Source organism: Erythrolamprus reginae, chromosome 2 (assembly GCF_031021105.1).
Source record: "Erythrolamprus reginae isolate rEryReg1 chromosome 2, rEryReg1.hap1, whole genome shotgun sequence".
Lineage (NCBI taxonomy): Eukaryota > Metazoa > Chordata > Lepidosauria > Squamata > Dipsadidae > Erythrolamprus > Erythrolamprus reginae.
In genome coordinates, this window is record NC_091951.1 from 29,768,530 (window position 1) to 29,786,800 (window position 18,271).

The window sequence follows — 18,271 nt, forward strand, 5'->3', positions numbered from 1 at the left end:
TTGACACTTCATGTGATTTTCATTCTATCCTTTTCGTAATGTAGTCTAGAACCGTACTGGGTTTTTGGGCAGCTGGTGCACACTCCTGGCTCCTATTTAAATGGTTCCCCAGGAGCAGGAGAGCACCTCAGATTGCCTTGGGCTTCTTTTGGCTATCCTCCTGCAGGAGACTAGGGATAGAGTGCACCCTCGGAACAGAGATTCTTAAAATTATTTTTTCCTTTCACAACCAGCTCAGGGGGCCTAGAAGCGTCATTGGGCATAGAAAGCCCATGCGCATAAGGCCGTTGTCGGTACCCTCGAGTCGAAGGGAGGTGGGGTTTCTAGAAAAAAGTGGCCAGTGGGATAAAAGGGGAGGTGCCTGTCGCGCTCTTCCAGTCTAGGAAAGAGCACTCGTTGGTTCAGCCGCTTCAGGTATTGGAGGGAAGTTCTGGCGGAGCGATTTGAAGCTTTTCTTCCCAGGCGCAGAAATTCTTGATTAGCCCCGTTTCTCCCTTTTCCTCGAAACCTGGGCAGTCGGGCCCACGCGGACTCTTTTGGGCTTATTTCGGCCCCACTCGAGCAGGAAAGCCGTCCAGGCCCCGGGGCCTCCAGCGATGGAAGGCGCTTCGTTCAGCCCAGAGATCCACCGGCGGCGCTTCCGCGGTCTCGATGGCTGCCGCCAGGAGGCCGAGGAGCCCCGAGAGCTTTGCAGCCGCCTGCACCGGCTGTGCCGTCAGTGGCTGCGGCCGGAGAGGAGCAGCAAAGGGGAGATGCTGGACCGGGTGGTGCTGGAGCAGCTGCTGGCCCTGCTGCCCCCGGAGATGGCGGGCTGGGTGAGGGAGTGCGGAGCCGAAAGCTGTTCCCAGGCGGTGGCCCTGGCCGAAGGCTTCCTGCTCAGCCGAGCCCAGAGGGAAGAGCCGCAGGAGGGGCAGGTGAGCTCGGGATGGGGAGGGGAGAACCGGGGGTCGCTCGGGGTCTGCAGTGAACTGCTAATAGCAAGAACAGATTGAAGGCTTTCGATCTTGATCAGGTCAGTATGAAACTGCAGAACTTCTTGCACTCTACAGTCAACAGAATTAGCCTCCTGACTGCCTGAATTAGGAGATCTAACTTCCTCTCCGAATCTTTTTATTTCTTGAAATAGAGAGAAGAGAATTCAACCCTAATTTGATCCAATTAATAAATAAATTAATAATAATAATAATAATAATAATAATAATGAAGTGAATGAAGTATTTGTGTCTATCTGAATAGTTCTTCCTTACGGGAATACTTGTGATTTCCATAACAATTCTGTTAGTTATTGAAACAGGGCTCCTTAAGTCCAATACCTATCTGAAATGACAAGCATTTGCCCAGAACTAGAAGCCACATGGAGAGCAGAATCCCCAAGTTATTTTACTTTTATTTGGGTTGTGGAAATACAGGTACAGAGGCAAAAAGTAAGGCAAGCAAACTAATAAAGCAGATCATAAACCAGACTCTTCCGTCAGGTGCAGTGGCCATTCATGAGGGAGATCCCTGCAGAGCTCCAGCAAAGAGCAGAGCCCTCCAGCCCTTCTCAGGAGCTGTTTCATAGGAGGATCCAACTACGGCCTCCTTGCCAGGTAAGTGCAAATTCCTTTCTAGGCTGCAGTAAAAGGGTGGGTAGAGGGGTCTTGCAGTGGCTGATGAGACAATCTGCTAAGTTGCAAGTAGCGGCCCGTGGGATGCGAACAAGGAGCCTTGAAAAGCAAGGAGAGGCAGCAGCAGCCCTTTTCTATCCCGTCCCCACCTCGCGTCATTCGCATATTACCACTTTTCAAGGTAACAGAGGTTGACACCCCGCCCCCTTTCCCCACCCTGGGCTATGGATGGATGGATTGGTAGATAGATAGATAGATAGATAGATAGATAGATAGATAGATAGATAGATAGATAGATAGTTTGATTGATGATGGACAGATAGATAGATAGATAAATAGATAGATAAGATAGATGATGGATAGATACATAGATATATGATAGATAGATGGATAGATTAGCTAGATGATGGATAGATAGAAGGGCGCGTAGAATTCGGAGTGGTTTTACCGGGACAGAGAAGCCGTGCAGGGTCGCTGGGGCTGCCAAGGATCAAGCAGAGGGAGAATAAGTGGTGGCCGAATTACGATTCCGGGCTGCTACTTCAACTGGGCCCCGCTTCTTTGGCCAGGGAGACAACGGGGAGTGCGTGGCTGTCCCCGCGGGCTCCGGAGGAGGGGGGGAGGGGGAGGATAGGGGGCATCTTTTCAAGGGAGCCTTGTCTGAAGCTGAAGCGCCAGGATTCTCCCTTGCCGCCATCTCCGAAACCTTTCAAGGAGGGTGGAAGCCCCGTTGGTTGACAAGTCTCCAAACAGCTTTCTGCACATGTCCTTTCACCCACGAGGCTCCCTCCGGGCAGCCTGTGCTGTCTTTCCCCCCTCCTCCACCCGCCCCCAAACAAGGATCCGAATGCCGGCGATAATTAGGCAAAAGTGGTGAGTTTTGGGCTTACACGCATTATTCGCTTTTACAGTGATTTCTATGGGAAACATTATTTCATCTTACGAACTTTCTACTTACAAACCTCCTCAGGGAACGAAATAAGTTCGTAAGATGAGGTATCACTGTACTTTAATATTTCAGACTTGCAGTATTATAAGTGATGTTGATATATAATTTTTTATTATATATCAATTTTATATAAATTTTTATTTTATTATAATATTGGTTACGTTGTTAATGTTTTTTTATTGGTTTTAAATTTTTATTAATGGATTTGTAATACATTGTGTTATTATTATGTTGTGAGCCGCCCCGACTCTTTGGACAGGGACAGCATACAAATCTAATAAATTATTATTATTATTATTATTATTATTATTATTATTATTATTATTATACTTTTAATTAAGCAGGTACATTGAATAAACATAACATTGAGTTTCAAATAACATGGATAGTGTCTTGGATGACATATGTGAAAAAAAATTCATGTGCTCAGACATGTAAATGTGCCACTCAAACACGATGTTTGTCTGCAAACACTAAAAAAAAAAACCTAGAGGGAACCTTGTGGCCATTTGAACTTGGTCTTCCATTCCTTGGTGTGTTGAAAATTGTTCCTGAGTTGTAAACAAGAGAACATTTGTAGACTTAAATGTATTAGACAATGTGAAATTTAGAAATTATTTAAAAATTGTTTGGTGAAAAGAGTTTAATACAGTACTTCATATTTTTTGGGAAGAGTGGTAAAAACTAGTTAGGTATGAATCCCATGAAGATAAAACCCTAAACGATTTTTAAATATTTACAGCGGTAAGACTGTTAGATAAGTGAATTGGGATTTGTGGGTTCATTGCCAACATTTTAAAATAGGCTAAGAAAAATTTCTAGTGGATGGATCATGTTTACTTAGGAGTTTGCTAGCCTGGAAGATTCTGCTCCCTGAAATCTCTTTCCTGAGTTATTCTTGCCATTGCTGTGTTGCCATTCTACAGCCTGGATGCATCTAAGCCATGATTTGGGGAGCTACGGCTTCCCAGCCCCAAGACTATGTGGGAATGCAGGTATAAGTCCACTTATGGCAAGAAAATATTTGTTTAGATCCTTGTGAACCCATTTTGTGCAGTAAGAGAGAAAACGGCCAAGTCTTTCCTGGTAATGTCTTTCAAAGAACATTTTCTTTCTCTATCAGGGATCTGGTTCATTTGAGGAGGTGACTGTGGACTTCACACTGGAAGAGTGGGAGCTGCTAGATTCTGGTCAGAAGACCTTGTGCAGAGATGTCACGTGGGAGGTTTTGAAGAATATTGGTAAGTCCAGGCTTTCCCCTGGCTTCCATACATTGGAGGATTTCTTTTTCCGTGGAGGATGGGTAGCTATTTATCCTCAGATGCTTAAGGTGATCATCCCTCCTTAAGGCCTTGTCAGAAATAGTCACTGTAGACTCGTAAAATGTCTTAGATCTTTATGGCAGGGGCTGAAAATATTGACCAATCAGTACCAAAGCTTTAATATATTTCTTGGCCAAAAATTATTTGTTTGTCATCAGAATGTGCTAGATAATGATTTGCAGCTTTCATATCCTAGCTAGACACATAACTGGTACCAAACCTGGAACACATTTATTTTTTTATTCCCTTCCTTCCTTCCTTCCTTTTTTCCTTCCTTCCTTTATTCGTTTATTAAATTTCTATGCCGCCCTTCTTGAGGCCACTCAGTGCGGTGTTTCTGAGAGGGGGCGGGATCATCACCATTGTAATTGTAACAGAAATAGTTCTTTGCTTTTTCCAAGGAGATGATGGACTGGAAACTAAGAATAGCAAGCAAGCAAGATTAAAGACAGAGACGTGTGAATTTGAAGAAGTGATATTTGGGAATATCAAGATAGGAAATCTTAATCATCACAAAAGGATCCACACTGGGGAGAGGCTACATAAATGCATGGAATGTGGGAAAAGCTTTACACAAAACTGGCACCTTACTTCACATAACAAAATCCACACAGGGGAGAAGCTACATAAATGCATGGAATGTGGAAAAAGCTTTACACATAAGTGGCACCTTACTTCACATAACAAAATCCACAAAGGGGAGAGACCATATACATGCATGGAATGTGGAAAAATCTTTGCAAGGAAAGGACATCTTAATCGTCATGAAAGGATACATACTGGAGAGAAACCATATAAATGCCTCCAATGTGGAAAGACCTTTATCCAGAAAGGAAATCTTAATGATCACAAAAGGATCCACACAGGGGAGAGACCATATAAATGTATGGAGTGTGGAAAGAGTTTCATTACCAAGACTCATCTGATACGCCACCAAACTAGGCACACTGGAGAGAAACCATATAAATGCATGGAGTGTGGAAAAAGCTTTGCAACAAAAGGACATCTTAATCGCCATGAAAGGATCCACAATGGGGAGGGACCATATAAATGAATGGAATATGGAAAGAGTTTCATTATCAACGCTTGTCTTATTTGCCACCACACTAGCCACATTGGAGAGAAACCGTATAAATGCCTCAAATGTGGAAAGACCTTTAGCCGGAAAGGAACTCTTAATGATCACAAAAGGATCCACAGTGGGGAGATTGGATTCATATTATTGTTCTGTTTTTGTACATGCTCTGACCCTTCCCGAGTCCTTGAAGAGGGGCGGCATACATATCCAAATAAATAAATAAATAAATAAATAAATAAATAAATAAATAAATAAATAAATAAATAAATAAATGTTCATGGAATGTGGAAATTCCTATGCGCGAAAAGGGCATCTTAATCGTTATGAAATAATACACACTGGAGAGAAACCATGTAAATGAATGGAATGCGGAAAGACCTGCAGATGAAAAGGACATCTTAATCTTCATGGAAGGATCTCCTTAAAAATTTCCATTGTTAGAAGTTTCACAACTGGAAGCAAATTGTTCCAGTTATTAATTGTTCTGTCAGGAAATTCCTCCTTGGTTCTAAGTTGCTTCTCTCCTAGTTTAGTTTCCATCCATTGCTTCTTGTTCTATGCTCAGGTTCTTTGGAGAATAATTTGACTCCCTCTTCTTTGTTGGAACACTGCTATCATCTCCCCTAGTCCTTCTTTTCATTAAACGAAACACACCCAGTTCCTGCAACCGTTTCTTCATGTTTTAGCCCCCAGTCCCCTAATCATGTTTGTTGTTCTTCTCTGCACTCTTTCTAGAGTCTCAATATCCTTTTTACATCATGGCGACCTAAACTGAATGCAGTATTCCAAGTGTGGCCTTACCAAGGGATTATAAGGAGGTATTAACACTTCATGTGATTTTCATTCTATCCATTTGATTATGCAGCCTAGAACCCTATTGGCTTTTTGGGCAGCTGCTGCACACTCCGGGCTCATATTTAAATGGTTCCCCAGGAGCGGAGTAGCCCCTCAGATTGCCTTGGGCTTCTTTTGGCCATCTTCGAGCAGGAGACCTAATGGAGGCCTAGAGATTTCCAGGGAGAGATGGCGCCTCAGAACCGGAGATTTAACTCGGACATTTCTGGGGTTGCTATTGTTGGCATTTCCCACCTTGTGGAGCTTTGCTGCCACCTGTACTGAGTATGTGATCAGTGGCTGAACCACAAAGAAGCAGCAAAAGTGAGATGCTGGAGGAGATGCTGGCACCAGAAATGGAGGGTGGATGGGGGACTTATTCCATCTCCTTCTGGATTTTACATTTCCTTTCTGGCCGCTCTCGGGTGGTCAGATTAGGCAATAATATCTTTTCAGCCCTTATTCATAACCCTGGTACACCACAGGGTTCTGTGTTGACTTCTTTACATTTTAGTGCGCAAAAGCAAACAGCAGCCCTCTACCCATCACACTTTCTCTCCCCCCACCCCCTGTCATTAAAAGGCTGGCCCGGCTTAGGGGTGTGAGAAACGTTATTGAGCAGAGAAGGAGCATGCGTATAAGACGACGGTTCTCTCGAGGCGTAGGGAGGTGAGGTTTACAGGGAAAAAATCTGGCCAATGGGATAAAAGGGGAGGTGCTTGTTGCGTTTTGCCCGTCTAGGAAAGAGAACTCGTTGGTCAAGCCTCGCCAGGTATTAGAGGGAAATTGCGGCGCAGCGATTTGAAGCTGCGGAGAATCTCTGAAGCAGCAGCGGAGCCCGTTTCTCCGTTCCTGGACTGGCTGTGTGGGCCAATTCGGATCCCTTGGGCTTGTTTCTGCCGCTCTCGAGCCGTCCAGGCACCGGGGTCTCCAGGGATGGAAGGCGCTTCGTTCACCCCGGAGATCCACCGGCGCCGCTTCCGGGGTCTCGATGGCTGTTGCCAGGAGGTCGAGGGGCCCCGGGAGCTTTGCAGCCGCCTGCACCGGCTGTGCCGTCAGTGGCTGCGGCCGGAGAGGAGCAGCAAAGGGGAGATGCTGGACCGGGTGGTGCTGGAGCAGCTGCTGGCCCTGCTGCCCCCGGAGATGGCGGGCTGGGTGAGGGAGTGCGGAGCCGAGAGCTGTTCCCAGGCGGTGGCCCTGGCCGAAGGCTTCCTGCTCAGCCGAGCCCAGAGGGAAGAGCCGCAGGAGGGGCAGGTGAGCTCGGGGTGGGGAGGGGAGAACCGGGGGTCGCTCGGGGTCTCCAATGAACTGCTAATTGCAAGAACAGATTGGAGGCTGTCGATCTTGCTCCGGTCAGAATGAAACTGCAGAACTTCTTGCACTCTGCAGTCAACGGAATTAGCCTCCTGACTTAATATTTGGAGAACTAATTTCTTTGAATCTTTTTGTTTCTTGAAATACTTCTTCCCTCCTGGAGATAATTGTAAGAGAATTCAACCCTATTTCCACCACCCACAGTTTTGAGGGTTTCAAGAAGTTCTTGAATTTGACTGAAAAGTCACAATTTTGACTCCAACATCTCTTTTTCTTTCCTCAGGTTCAGAAATTGGGTCACTTTTTCGAATTCAGCTGATCATATCCAAATTACTAATTCTCAATCTCTTTATTACCTAAAATGTTACATTGCAACTGTAGCTGTTTTTCAATCATTTCACAGAATATTATTTTCTAAAGTGAATGAAACAGTAGTACTGTATATCTCTGTACAGGCAGAATACTTGTGGTTTTCAGAGCAGTTCCATTAGCAGTTCGGCAACAGTGCTCTTTAAGTCCAACATCTATCTAGAATTTCCAGCATTTACCCAGGAATAGCAGCCACATGGAGAGCAAAGTCAGGTTGAGTCAGGTCAGGAAAATACTGGTACATAGGCAAAAAGTCAGGCAAGCAAACTAATCTGGTTCTGGTTCTCTGAAAGCAGATCATAGACCAGACGTTCATGGGGGAGATCTCCACAGAACTCCAGGAAAGAGGAGATCCATCCAGCCCTTCTCAGGAAATGCTTTTTAGGAGGATCCGACTGGGGCCTCTTTGCCAGGTAAGTGCAGGTTTCTTCTGAGAGCATTGGACCATGAGCTCTTTTCCCCATCAAATGTTGAATCTGTGACCATTTATCCCATCACCCCCAAATATGTTGTTGGATTATACTCTGTGTTCAAAATTGTTTTTGAGTTGCAAACAAGAAAATATTTGTAGGCTTCATTGTATTAGACAATTTGAAAATTAGAAATTATTAGAAAGTTTGTTTGGTGGAAAGAGTTTAAACAGCTGCAACAATAAGACTGCTAGCTAAATGACTTGGGATTTCTAGGCTCATTGCCTACATTTTGAAGCTGGCTAGGAAAAAATTTGTGGTGGGCGTGTCATGTTTACTTGGGAGTTTGTAAGCCTAGGGAACTCTGCTCCCCAAATAATAATAATTCGCCGCTACATCATGCAGTCCTAGGTGCTTGGGAAGCACCCGACTGGTGATGAAATACCAATACAGCATATAATGATCTCGTTTGCTGTGTTATTTTGACATAATAATAATAATAATAATAATAATAATAATAATAATAATAATAATAATATTTGTATGCCGTCCCTCTCTGAAGACTCGGAGGGGCATACAAATCTAATAAATAATAATAATAGTAATAACAATAATAATATTAATAATTATTATTATTATTAGGGGACCTCTTTGCTGAGTTGTTCTTACACAGTGATAAGCTCTGCAATGGTGCCTGTGTTGCTGTTCTACAGCCGGAAATGGCAAAAAATATGGACTATTAACTATAAATTAAAATGATCAAGTACATGTAAGCAAAACATTTATAAATTGTTTTATCAGTAGCATTTGCCACTGGCCTACCTAGCCAAAATGTACTTAATGTCATCCTCGAAATGCTGGAAATGTAAAGAAAGCATAGGAACATATTATCACGTATAGTTTGCAAAAAGGTTTTGGAAAAAATCCTAGAAACTATTTGGAACAAATTATTGCCAAATGAATCCGAATAAAACCCGAATTATGCTCAGCTACTTAAGGCAGATACTTAATATTGCACGTAATAACTGTTCAGAGTCCATTTTGGAGTGAGAGGCATATAAATAAATAAATGGAATTCTCAAAATATCAGAAATAAATAAGATGGCATTAGAATTGCAGGAAAGAGATGACATAGAATCATATCTGACCTGGAGTAGGTGGTATACTTGGGGGAATCTGAAAAAATACTTTAAAAATTATGAATTTATAAGCTGTAAGATCCCACATAATTTGAAAGGAAAACGAATGTAATCTGATTAATCATTTAATCAGACGTATATCTTTCGTTCAAAGATAAATTGTTTAACAATCACAATGTTTTATAGCTGTAAACAGTAATATGATTTAGAAATATAATAATAAATGTTAGTAATACTAAAAGTATAATTTATTGTTAAATGATACAAGTTGCCTGAAAAAACTAAGGGTGAACAGAGGGTTGGCATTTGTATAAATCTTTGTCTGTATAAGATTTGATATACATCTGTAAATCAGAAAATTACTTTTTCTATATCTGTATACGTTTTTTTATCTTTCTGTATGGTTTGCATGTTGTGTTTTGTCCTGTGTTTATGGTTCCTTTTTAATGTAAATACTCAATAAAGGTTTTTCTAAAAAAAAAAAAAAAAATTAAAAATTATTAGAACATTTGTTTGGTGGAATGAGTTTAAACAGCTGCAACAGTAAGACTTCTAGCTAAATGACTTGGGATTTCTAGAATCATTGCCAACATTTTGAAGCTGGCTAGGAAAAAATTATTGTGGATATGTCATATTTAATTAGGAGTTTGCTAAGTTATTCTGACCCAATGAGAAGCCCGGCAATGGTGGCTGTGTTGCCAATCTACAGGCCCTATGCACCTCAGTCATGATTTGTGGAGCTACAGTTTCCCAGCCTCAAAGGTGACATGGAGATGCAGACATAAATCTGTTTCCAACGAGAAAATATCCGTTTAGTTCCTTGTGAATATCTTTTCAGACTATTTATTCATTCCAGACTATTTATGGGACCTTCTCTTATGACATACCTCCCAGAGACCTATAAGAGCATACAGAGTTGGCCTCTTCCAGGTCCATTGACTAAAGAATGTAGGTTGGCAGGACAGTGGGGGAGGGCCTTCTCTGTGGCTGCCCCAGCTCTATGGAACCAACAACCCCCCGATGCACGTACTGCTCCCACCCTACTGGCCTTCCACAAGGCCACAAAGACCTGGCTTTGCCGGCAGGCCTGGGATCCATGAATTGTCCACCTTTCATGGCCAAATTTTATTTCATGAATGGTGCGCATGTATAAGAATAAATAAATAAATAAATGCCTACCAAGGTACATTTTCTTTATCAGGGATCTGGTCCATTTGAGGAGGTGACTGTGGACTTCACGCTGGAGGAGTGGGATCTGCTAGATTCTGATCAGAAGACCTTGTGCAGAGATGTCACGTGGGAAATCTTGAAGGATATGGGTAAGGCCAGGTTTTCCGTTCATTGGAGGAGCTCTTTTTCAGTGGAGGATGGCTAGCTATTCATCCTCAGATGCTTAAGGTGATCATCTCTCCTTAAGGCCTTGTGAGAAATACTCACTGTAGACTCTAAAAATGTCTTAGATATTTATGGCAGGGGCTGAACAGATTGACCAATCAGTACCAAAGCCTTAGTAACATTTCTTTTCCTTTTCCAAGGAGATGATGGGCTGAAAAATGAGAATAGCAAGGAAGCTACATTAAAGACAGAGGGGTGTGAAGTTGAACAAGTGATATTTGATCATGAAGAGGACACAAGGAGACGAGAGAGGAACCACTCAGAGAATGGAAGCAAGAAGTCATCCACTTCTGTTCCTGTTGGAATCCCTATCGTCCTGTCCCAGCAAGATCTGGAAGGAAAGCAAAAGGAAAAATATGGGTGGAAAGAGAAAAATCCATTTGATTTACAAGAACGTGGCATAAACCAGACTGAAGAAAAAATGTATGAACAATATATCAGTCATTCTTCCTCTCTTTCTTTACTAAAGGAACTAAACAGCAAAAGGAAACCACACCCCTTTGTAAAATCTGGGAGGGATTCCAGGCGTAGCAGAGAGATGAAACACTGCTTGGAGAGGGGAAATAGATTCCTTAATGAGAATAAAGATGTTCACCACCAAAAGAGCCACCATGGGGAGAGATCACATAAATGTCTCATGTGTGGAAAGACCTTTACCCAGAAAGGAAATCTATATCGCCATGAAAGGATACATGCTGGAGAGAAGCCATATAAATGCCTCCAATGTGGAAAGACCTTTACCCAGAAAGGAAGTCTTAATGATCACAAAAGGATCCACACTGGGGAGAGACCATATAAATGCAGGGAATGTGGACAGAGTTTCATTACCAACGCTCGTCTTATTTGCCATCAAACTAGCCACACTGGAGAGAAGCCATATAAATGCCTCCAATGTGGAAAGACCTTTACCCAGAAAGGAAGTCTTAATCATCACAAAAGGATCCACACAGAGGAGCGACCACATAAATGCATAGAATGTGGAAAGACCTTTACCCACAAAGGACATCTATATTGTCATGAAAGGATACACACAGGTGAGCGACCGTATAAATGCATGGGATGTGGAAAGACCTTTAAAAGGAAAGGACATCTTAATCGCCATGAAAGGATTCATACTGGAGAGAAGCCATATAAATGCCTCCAATGTGGAAAGACCTTTACCCAGAAAGGAAGTCTTAATGATCACAAAAGGATCCACACTGGGGAGAGACCATATCAATGTATGGAATGTGGAATAACTTTTATAAGGAAAGGACATCTTAATCAACATGAAAGGATACACACAGTGGAGCGACCGTGTAAGGTCTCGGAGGCCGCCTTTAGCCAGAAAAGATCTTCTCCCTGACCAATGAATGTTTTAAGTATGATTGTTGAATGATTGATTTGATAAGTTTTCTTTTTAATTGAATTTAATGGTTGTTTTTTAATGTACCATTAATTGGATCCATATTATTGTTCTGTTTTTGTACATGGAGTGAGCTGCCCCGAGTCCTCGAAGAGGGGCGGCATACAAATCCAATTAAATAAATAAATATGTATAAATTCATGGAATGTGGAAACTCCTATGCACGAAAAGGGCACCTTAATCGTTATGAAATAATACACACTGGAGAGAAACCATGTAAATGAATGGAATGCGGAACGACCTGCAGATGAAAAGTATATCTTAATCTTCATGGAGGGATCTCCTTAAAAATTTCCATTGTTGGAAGTTACAACATTGGAGGGCAAATTGTGCCACTTATTAATTGTTCTGTCAGAAAATTCCTCCTTAGTTCTAAGTTGCTTCTCTCCTACTTTAGTTTCCATCCATTGCTTCTTGTTCTATGCTCAGGTTCTTTGTAGAATAATTTGACTCCCTCTTCTTTGTGGCAACCCCTGAGATATTGGAACACTGCTATCATCTCCTCTAGTCCTTCTTTTCATTAAACTAGACCCACCCGGCTCCTGAAACCGTTGCTTCATGTTTTAACCCCCAGTCCCCTAATCATCTTTGTTGCTCTTCTCTGCACACATTCTAGAGTCTCAATATACTTATCACCAACTGAATGCAGTATTCCAAGTGTGGCCTTACCAAGGCATTATAAAGAGGTATTAACACTTCATGTGATTTTCATTCTATCCATCTGTTAGTGCAGCATAGAACCCTATTGCCTTTTTGGGCAGCTGCTGCACTCTCCGGGCTCCTATTTAAATGGTTCCCCAGGAGTGGGGGAGCACCTCAGATTCCCTTGAGCTTCTTTTTTGATTTCTGAAAAAAATCCCCTGTGCGCAGAAGCAAACAGCAGCCCTCTATCCGTCACACTTTCTCCCCACCCTCCCGTCTTTAAAAGGCTGAGAAGCGTTATTCGGCAGAGAAGGAGCATGCGCATAACACGTCTGTTCTCGCGAGGCGGAGCGAGGTGAGGTTTCCAGGGAAAAATCTGGCCATTGGGATAAAAGGGGAGGCGTTTGTCGCGTTTTGCCAGTCTAGGAAAGAGCACTCGTTGGTATTGGTATTGGTTGGAAATTGTGGCGGAGCGATTTGAAGCTGCGCAGAATCTGAAGCAGCCGAGGAGCCTCGTTTCTTCGTTCCTGGACTGGCTGTGTGGGCCAACTCGGACCCCTTGGCCTTGTTTCTGCCGCCTTCGAGCAGAGAAGCCGTCCAGGCCCCGGGGTCTCCAGGGATGGAGGGCGCTTCCTTCAGCCCAGAGATCCACCGGCGGCGCTTCCGCGGTTTGAATGGCTGCCGCCAGGAGGCCGAGGGGCCCGGGAGCTTTGCAGCCGCCTGCACCGGCTGTGCCGTCAGTGGCTGCGGCCGGAGAGGAGCAGCAAAGGGGAGATGCTGGACCGGGTGGTGCTGGAGCAGCTGCTGGCCCTGCTGCCCCCGGAGATGGCGGGCTGGGTGAGGGAGTGCGGAGCTGTTCCCAGGCGGTGGCCCTGGCCGAAGGCTTCCTGCTCAGCCGAGCCCAGAGGGAAGAGCCGCAGGAGGGGCAGGTGAGCTGGGGGGGGGGAGGGGAGAACCGGGGGTCGCTCGGGGTCTGTAGTGAACTGCCAATAGCAAGAACAGATTGAAGGCTGTCGCTCTTGAGCCGGTCAGAATGAAACTGCAGAACTGCTTGCAGTCGGCAATCAACAAATTAGCCTCCTGACTGCCAGTATTTAGAGCAGTGTTTTTCAACCAGTGTGCCGCGGCACACTAGTGTGCCGTGAGACATGGTCAGGTGTGCCGCGAAGCTCAGAGAGAGAAAGAAAACAACAGAGAGAAAGAGAGAAAGAGAGAAAGAGAGAAGGAAAGAGAAAGAGAAAGAGAAAAACAAGAGAGAGAAAGCAAGAGAGAGAGAGAGAAAGAGAAAGAAAGAAAGCAAGAGAGAGAAAGAAAGAAAGAAAGAAAGAGAGAGACAAAGAGAGGGAGGGAAGGTGGGAGAGAGAAAGACATAGAGGGAGGGAGAGAGAAAGAGAGCAAAAAAGAGGAAAGAAGGAAGAGAGAAAGAAAGGGGGATGGAGAGAGAGGGAAAAAAGAGGAAGGGAGAGAAAGAGAGCGAAAGGGAGAAAGAGAGAGAGAATTTTTTTGTCCAAACTTTTTTTAGCTGCCCCCCCCCCCCCCCAATACAAGAAGTTCTTGAATTTGACTAAAAAGTCACAATTTTGTCTCCAACATCTCTTTTTCTTTCCTCAGGTTCAGAAATTAATTGGGTCACTTTTCCAATTCAGCTGATCTTATCCAAATTACTCATTCTCAATCTCTTTATTACCTAAAATGTTACATTACAACTGTAGGTGTTTTTCAATCATTTCACAGAATATTATTTTCTAAAGTTAATGAAACAGTAATATATCTCTGTACAGACAAAATACTTGTAGTTTTCAGAGCAGTTCCATTAGCACTTCGGCAACAGTGCTCTTTAAGTACAACATCTATCTAGAATTTCCAGCATTTACTCAGGAATAGCAGCCACATGGAGTGCAGAATCTCTTACTTTGAGTCAGGTCGGGAAAATACTGGTACATGGGGAAAAAGTAAGGCAAGCAAACTAATCTGGTTCTGGTTCTCTGAAAGCAGATCATAAACCAGACGTTCATGGGGGAGATCTCCACAGAACTCCAGGAAAGAGGAGATCCCTCCAGCCCTTCTCAGGAAATGCTTTTTAGGAGGGATCCGACTGGGGCCTCCTTGCCAGGTAAGTGCAGGTTTCTTCTGAGAGCATTGGACTAGAAACTCCACCTGACCATGAGCTCTTTTTCCATCAAATGCTGAATCTGTGACCATTTATCCTATCCCCCCCCCCCCAAAATGCACTGTTGGATTACACTCTGCGTTCAAAATTGTATTTGAGTTGCAAGCAAGAAAATATTTGTAGGCTTCATTGTATTAGATGAATGCCAATCTACAGCCCCTATGCACCTCAGTCATGATTTGTGGAGCTGCAGTTTCCCAGCCTCAAAGATGACAAGGGGATGCAGACATAAATCTGTTTCCAACGAGAAAATATCCGTTTAGTTCCTTGTGAACATCTTTTCAGACTATTTATTTATTCTTTATTTATTCCAGACTATTTATGGGACCTCCTCCTAGAGACCAATAAGAGCACACAGAGTTGGCCTCTTCCAGGTCCCTTGACTAACCAATGTAGATTGGCAGGACCGTGAGGGAAGGCCTTATCTGTGGCTGCCCCAGCTCTATGGAACCAACTGCCCCCCAATGTCTGTACTGCTCCCACCCTTCTAGCCTTCCACAAGGCCACAAAGACCTGGTTTTGCCTGCAGACCTGGTGGCCATGAATTGTCCATCTTTCATGGCCAAATTTTATTTTATGAATCATGTGCATGTATCAGAATTAATAAATATATGCCTACCAATGTACATTTTCTTTAACAGGGATCTGGTCCATTTGAGGAGGTGACTGTGGACTTCACGTTGGAGGAGTGGGAGCTGCTAGATTCTGATCAAAACACTTGTGCAGAGATGTCACATGGGAAATCTTGAAGGATATGGGTAAGGCCAGGCTTTCCCCTGTCTCCATTAATTGGGGGAGTTCTTTTTCAGTGGAGGATGGCTAGCTATTTATCCTCAGATGCTTAAGATGATCGTCCCTCCTTAAGGCCTTGTGAGAAATACTCACTGTAGACTCTAAAAATGTCTTAGATATTTATGGCATGGGCTGAACAGATTGACCAATCAGCACCAAAGCTTTAATATATTTCTTGGCCAAAAATTCTTTGTGTGCCATCAGAATGTCCTAGATTATGATTTATAGCCTTCATAACCTAGCTAGACACATAGGTGGTAACAAACCTAGTACACATGACTTTGAGTGGGGGAGGATCCTCACCATTCTAATTGTAACAGAAATATTTATTTTCCTTTTCCAAGGAGATGATGGGCTGGAAAATGAGAATAGCAAGCAAGCAAGATTAAAGACAGAGGGGTATGAAGTTGAACAAGTGAAATTTGGTCATGAAGAGGACACAAGGAGACGAGAGAGGAACTACTCAGAGAATGGAAGCAAGAAGTCATCTACTTCTGTTCTTGTTGGAATCCCTAGCTTCCTGTCCCAGCAAGATCTGGAAGGAAAGCAAAAGGAAAAATATGGGTGGAAAGAGAAAAATCCATTTGATTTACAAGAACGTGGCATAAACCAGACTGAAGGAAAAATGTATGAAAAATATATCAGTCATTCTTCCTCTCTTTCTTTACTAAAGGAACTATACAGCAAAAGGAAACCACAACCCTTTGTAAAATCTGGGAGGGATTCCAGGCGTAGCAGAGAGATGAAACACTGCATGGAGAGGGGACAGAGATTCATTAATGAGAATAAACATGTTCTCCACCAAAAGACCCACGATGGGGAGAGATCAAATAAATGTCTCATGTGTGGAAAGGCCTTTACCAATAAAGGAAATCTTAATTATCACCAAAGGAGCCACACTGGGGAGAGACCATATAAATGCATGGGATGTGGAAAGACCTTTAAAAGGAAAGGACATCTTAATCGCCATGAAAGTATACATACTGGAGAGAAACCATATAAATGCCTCCAATGTGGAAAGACCTTTACCCAGAAAGGAAGTCTTAATCATCACAAAAGGATCCACACTGGGGAGAGACCATATCAATGTATGGAATGTGGAATAACCTTTATAAGGAAAGGACATCTTGATCAGCATGAAAGGATACACACAGTGGAGCGACCATATAAGGTCTCCGAGACCGCCTTCTGCAGCACAAATCCCAGCGACCGGTGAGGTCCCACAGATTTGGTCTCCTTAGGGTCCCGTCGACCAAACAATGACAGCTGGTGGGACCTAGGGGAAGAGCCTTCTCTGTGGGAGCCCCAACTCTCTGGAATCAGCTCCCCCCCGGAGATTTGCACTGCCCCCACCGTCCTCTACTTCTGAAAGAGTTTAAAAACTCATCTTTGCTGCCAGGCTTGCGGCTTTTAGATCTTCCCCCTTACCGATGAATGTATTAAATATGATTGTTGAATGATTGGTTTTCTTTTAAATTGAATTTAATGGTTGTTTTTTAATGTACTATTAATTGGATCCATATTATTGTTCTGTTTTTGTACATGGTGTGAGCTGCCCCGAGTCCTCGAAGAGGGGCGGCATACAAATCCAATTAAATAAATAAATATGTATAAATTCATGGAATGTGGAAACTCCTATGCGCGAAAAGGGCATCTTAATTGTTATGAAATAATACACACTGGAGAGAAACCATGTAAATGAATGGAATGCGGAAAGATCTGCAGGTGAAAAGGACAATTTTAATCTTCATGGAAGGATCTTCTTAAAAATTTCTATTGTTGGAAGTTTCACAACTGGAGGCAAGTTGTTCCACTTATTAATTCCACCTTAGTTCTAAATTGCTTCTCTCCTAGTTTAGTTTCCATCCATTGCTTCTTGTTTTATGCTCAGGTGCTTTGGAGAATAATTTGACTCCCTCTTCTTTTTGGCAACCCCTGAGATATTGGAACACTGCTATCATCTCCTCTAGTCCTTCTTTTCATTAAACTTGACACACCCACATCCTGCAACCGTTTATTCATGTTTTAGCCTCCAGTCCCCTAGTCATCTTTGTTGCTCTTCTCTGCACTCTTTCCAGAGTCTCAATATCCTTTTTACATCATGGTGACCAAAACTGAATGCAGTATTCCAAGTGTGGCTTTACCAAGGGATTACAAAGAGGTATTAACACTTCATGTGATTTTCATTGTATCCAATTGGTAATGCAGCCTAGAACCGTATTGGCTTTTTTGACAGCTGCTGCGCAATCCGGGCAATTATTCAAATGGTTCCCCAGGAGCAGGGTAGCCCCTCAGATTGCCTTGGACTTCTTTCGGCTATCCTCGTGCAGGAGACCAGGGATAGAGTGCACCCTTAGACCAGAGATTCTTAAAATTATTAAAAATTATTATAATGGCTTCTCATCTGTTATGCACATCTGTGGGAAAAGTAAGCTCCTTCTAGAAAGCATGTATCTATCATTTGAATGTGAGCTTAGGAACAGATAGGAAAATGGCAAGGAAAAATTTCCATTGCATTTCCCCAAACACAGAAGGCCTGAAGATGACAGCCATTTCTCCTGTCTTGCAAAATGTAGAAGAGGGTATGTAGGAGCTGGGGAAGCACCTCGGATTGCCTTGGGCTTCTTTTGGCCATCCTCCAGCAGGAGACCTAATGGAGGTGTACAGATTTCCAGGGATAGAGGGCTCGCCCCTACTGGAGATTTAAATCAGACATTTCTGGGGTTGCTATTGTTGCCATTTCCCAACTTGTGGAGCTTTGCTGCCACCTGCAGTGAGTATGACCAGTGGCTGCAGCCGGAAACAAGCAGCAAAGAAGAGATGCTGCAGAAAATGCTGGCACCAG

General features: G+C 43.3%; 1 protein-coding gene and 1 pseudogene across 1 annotated transcript; both read left to right on the forward strand.

The window, feature by feature from the left end:
• Nucleotides 1-1,241: 1,241 nt before the first annotated feature.
• Nucleotides 1,242-11,963, forward strand: LOC139159296 (zinc finger protein 420-like; annotated as a pseudogene).
• A 94-nt stretch (nt 11,964-12,057) lies between these two features.
• Nucleotides 12,058-17,045, forward strand: LOC139163134 (zinc finger protein 678-like). The gene is made up of 4 exons (XM_070744105.1): nt 12,058-13,393; nt 14,460-14,577; nt 15,276-15,392; nt 15,771-17,045. The coding sequence occupies exons 3-4, from the start codon at nt 15,389-15,391 to the stop codon at nt 16,640-16,642; spliced, it is 876 nt and encodes a 291-aa protein (XP_070600206.1). The 5' UTR covers nt 12,058-13,393; nt 14,460-14,577; nt 15,276-15,388; the 3' UTR covers nt 16,643-17,045.
• Nucleotides 17,046-18,271: the final 1,226 nt, after the last annotated feature.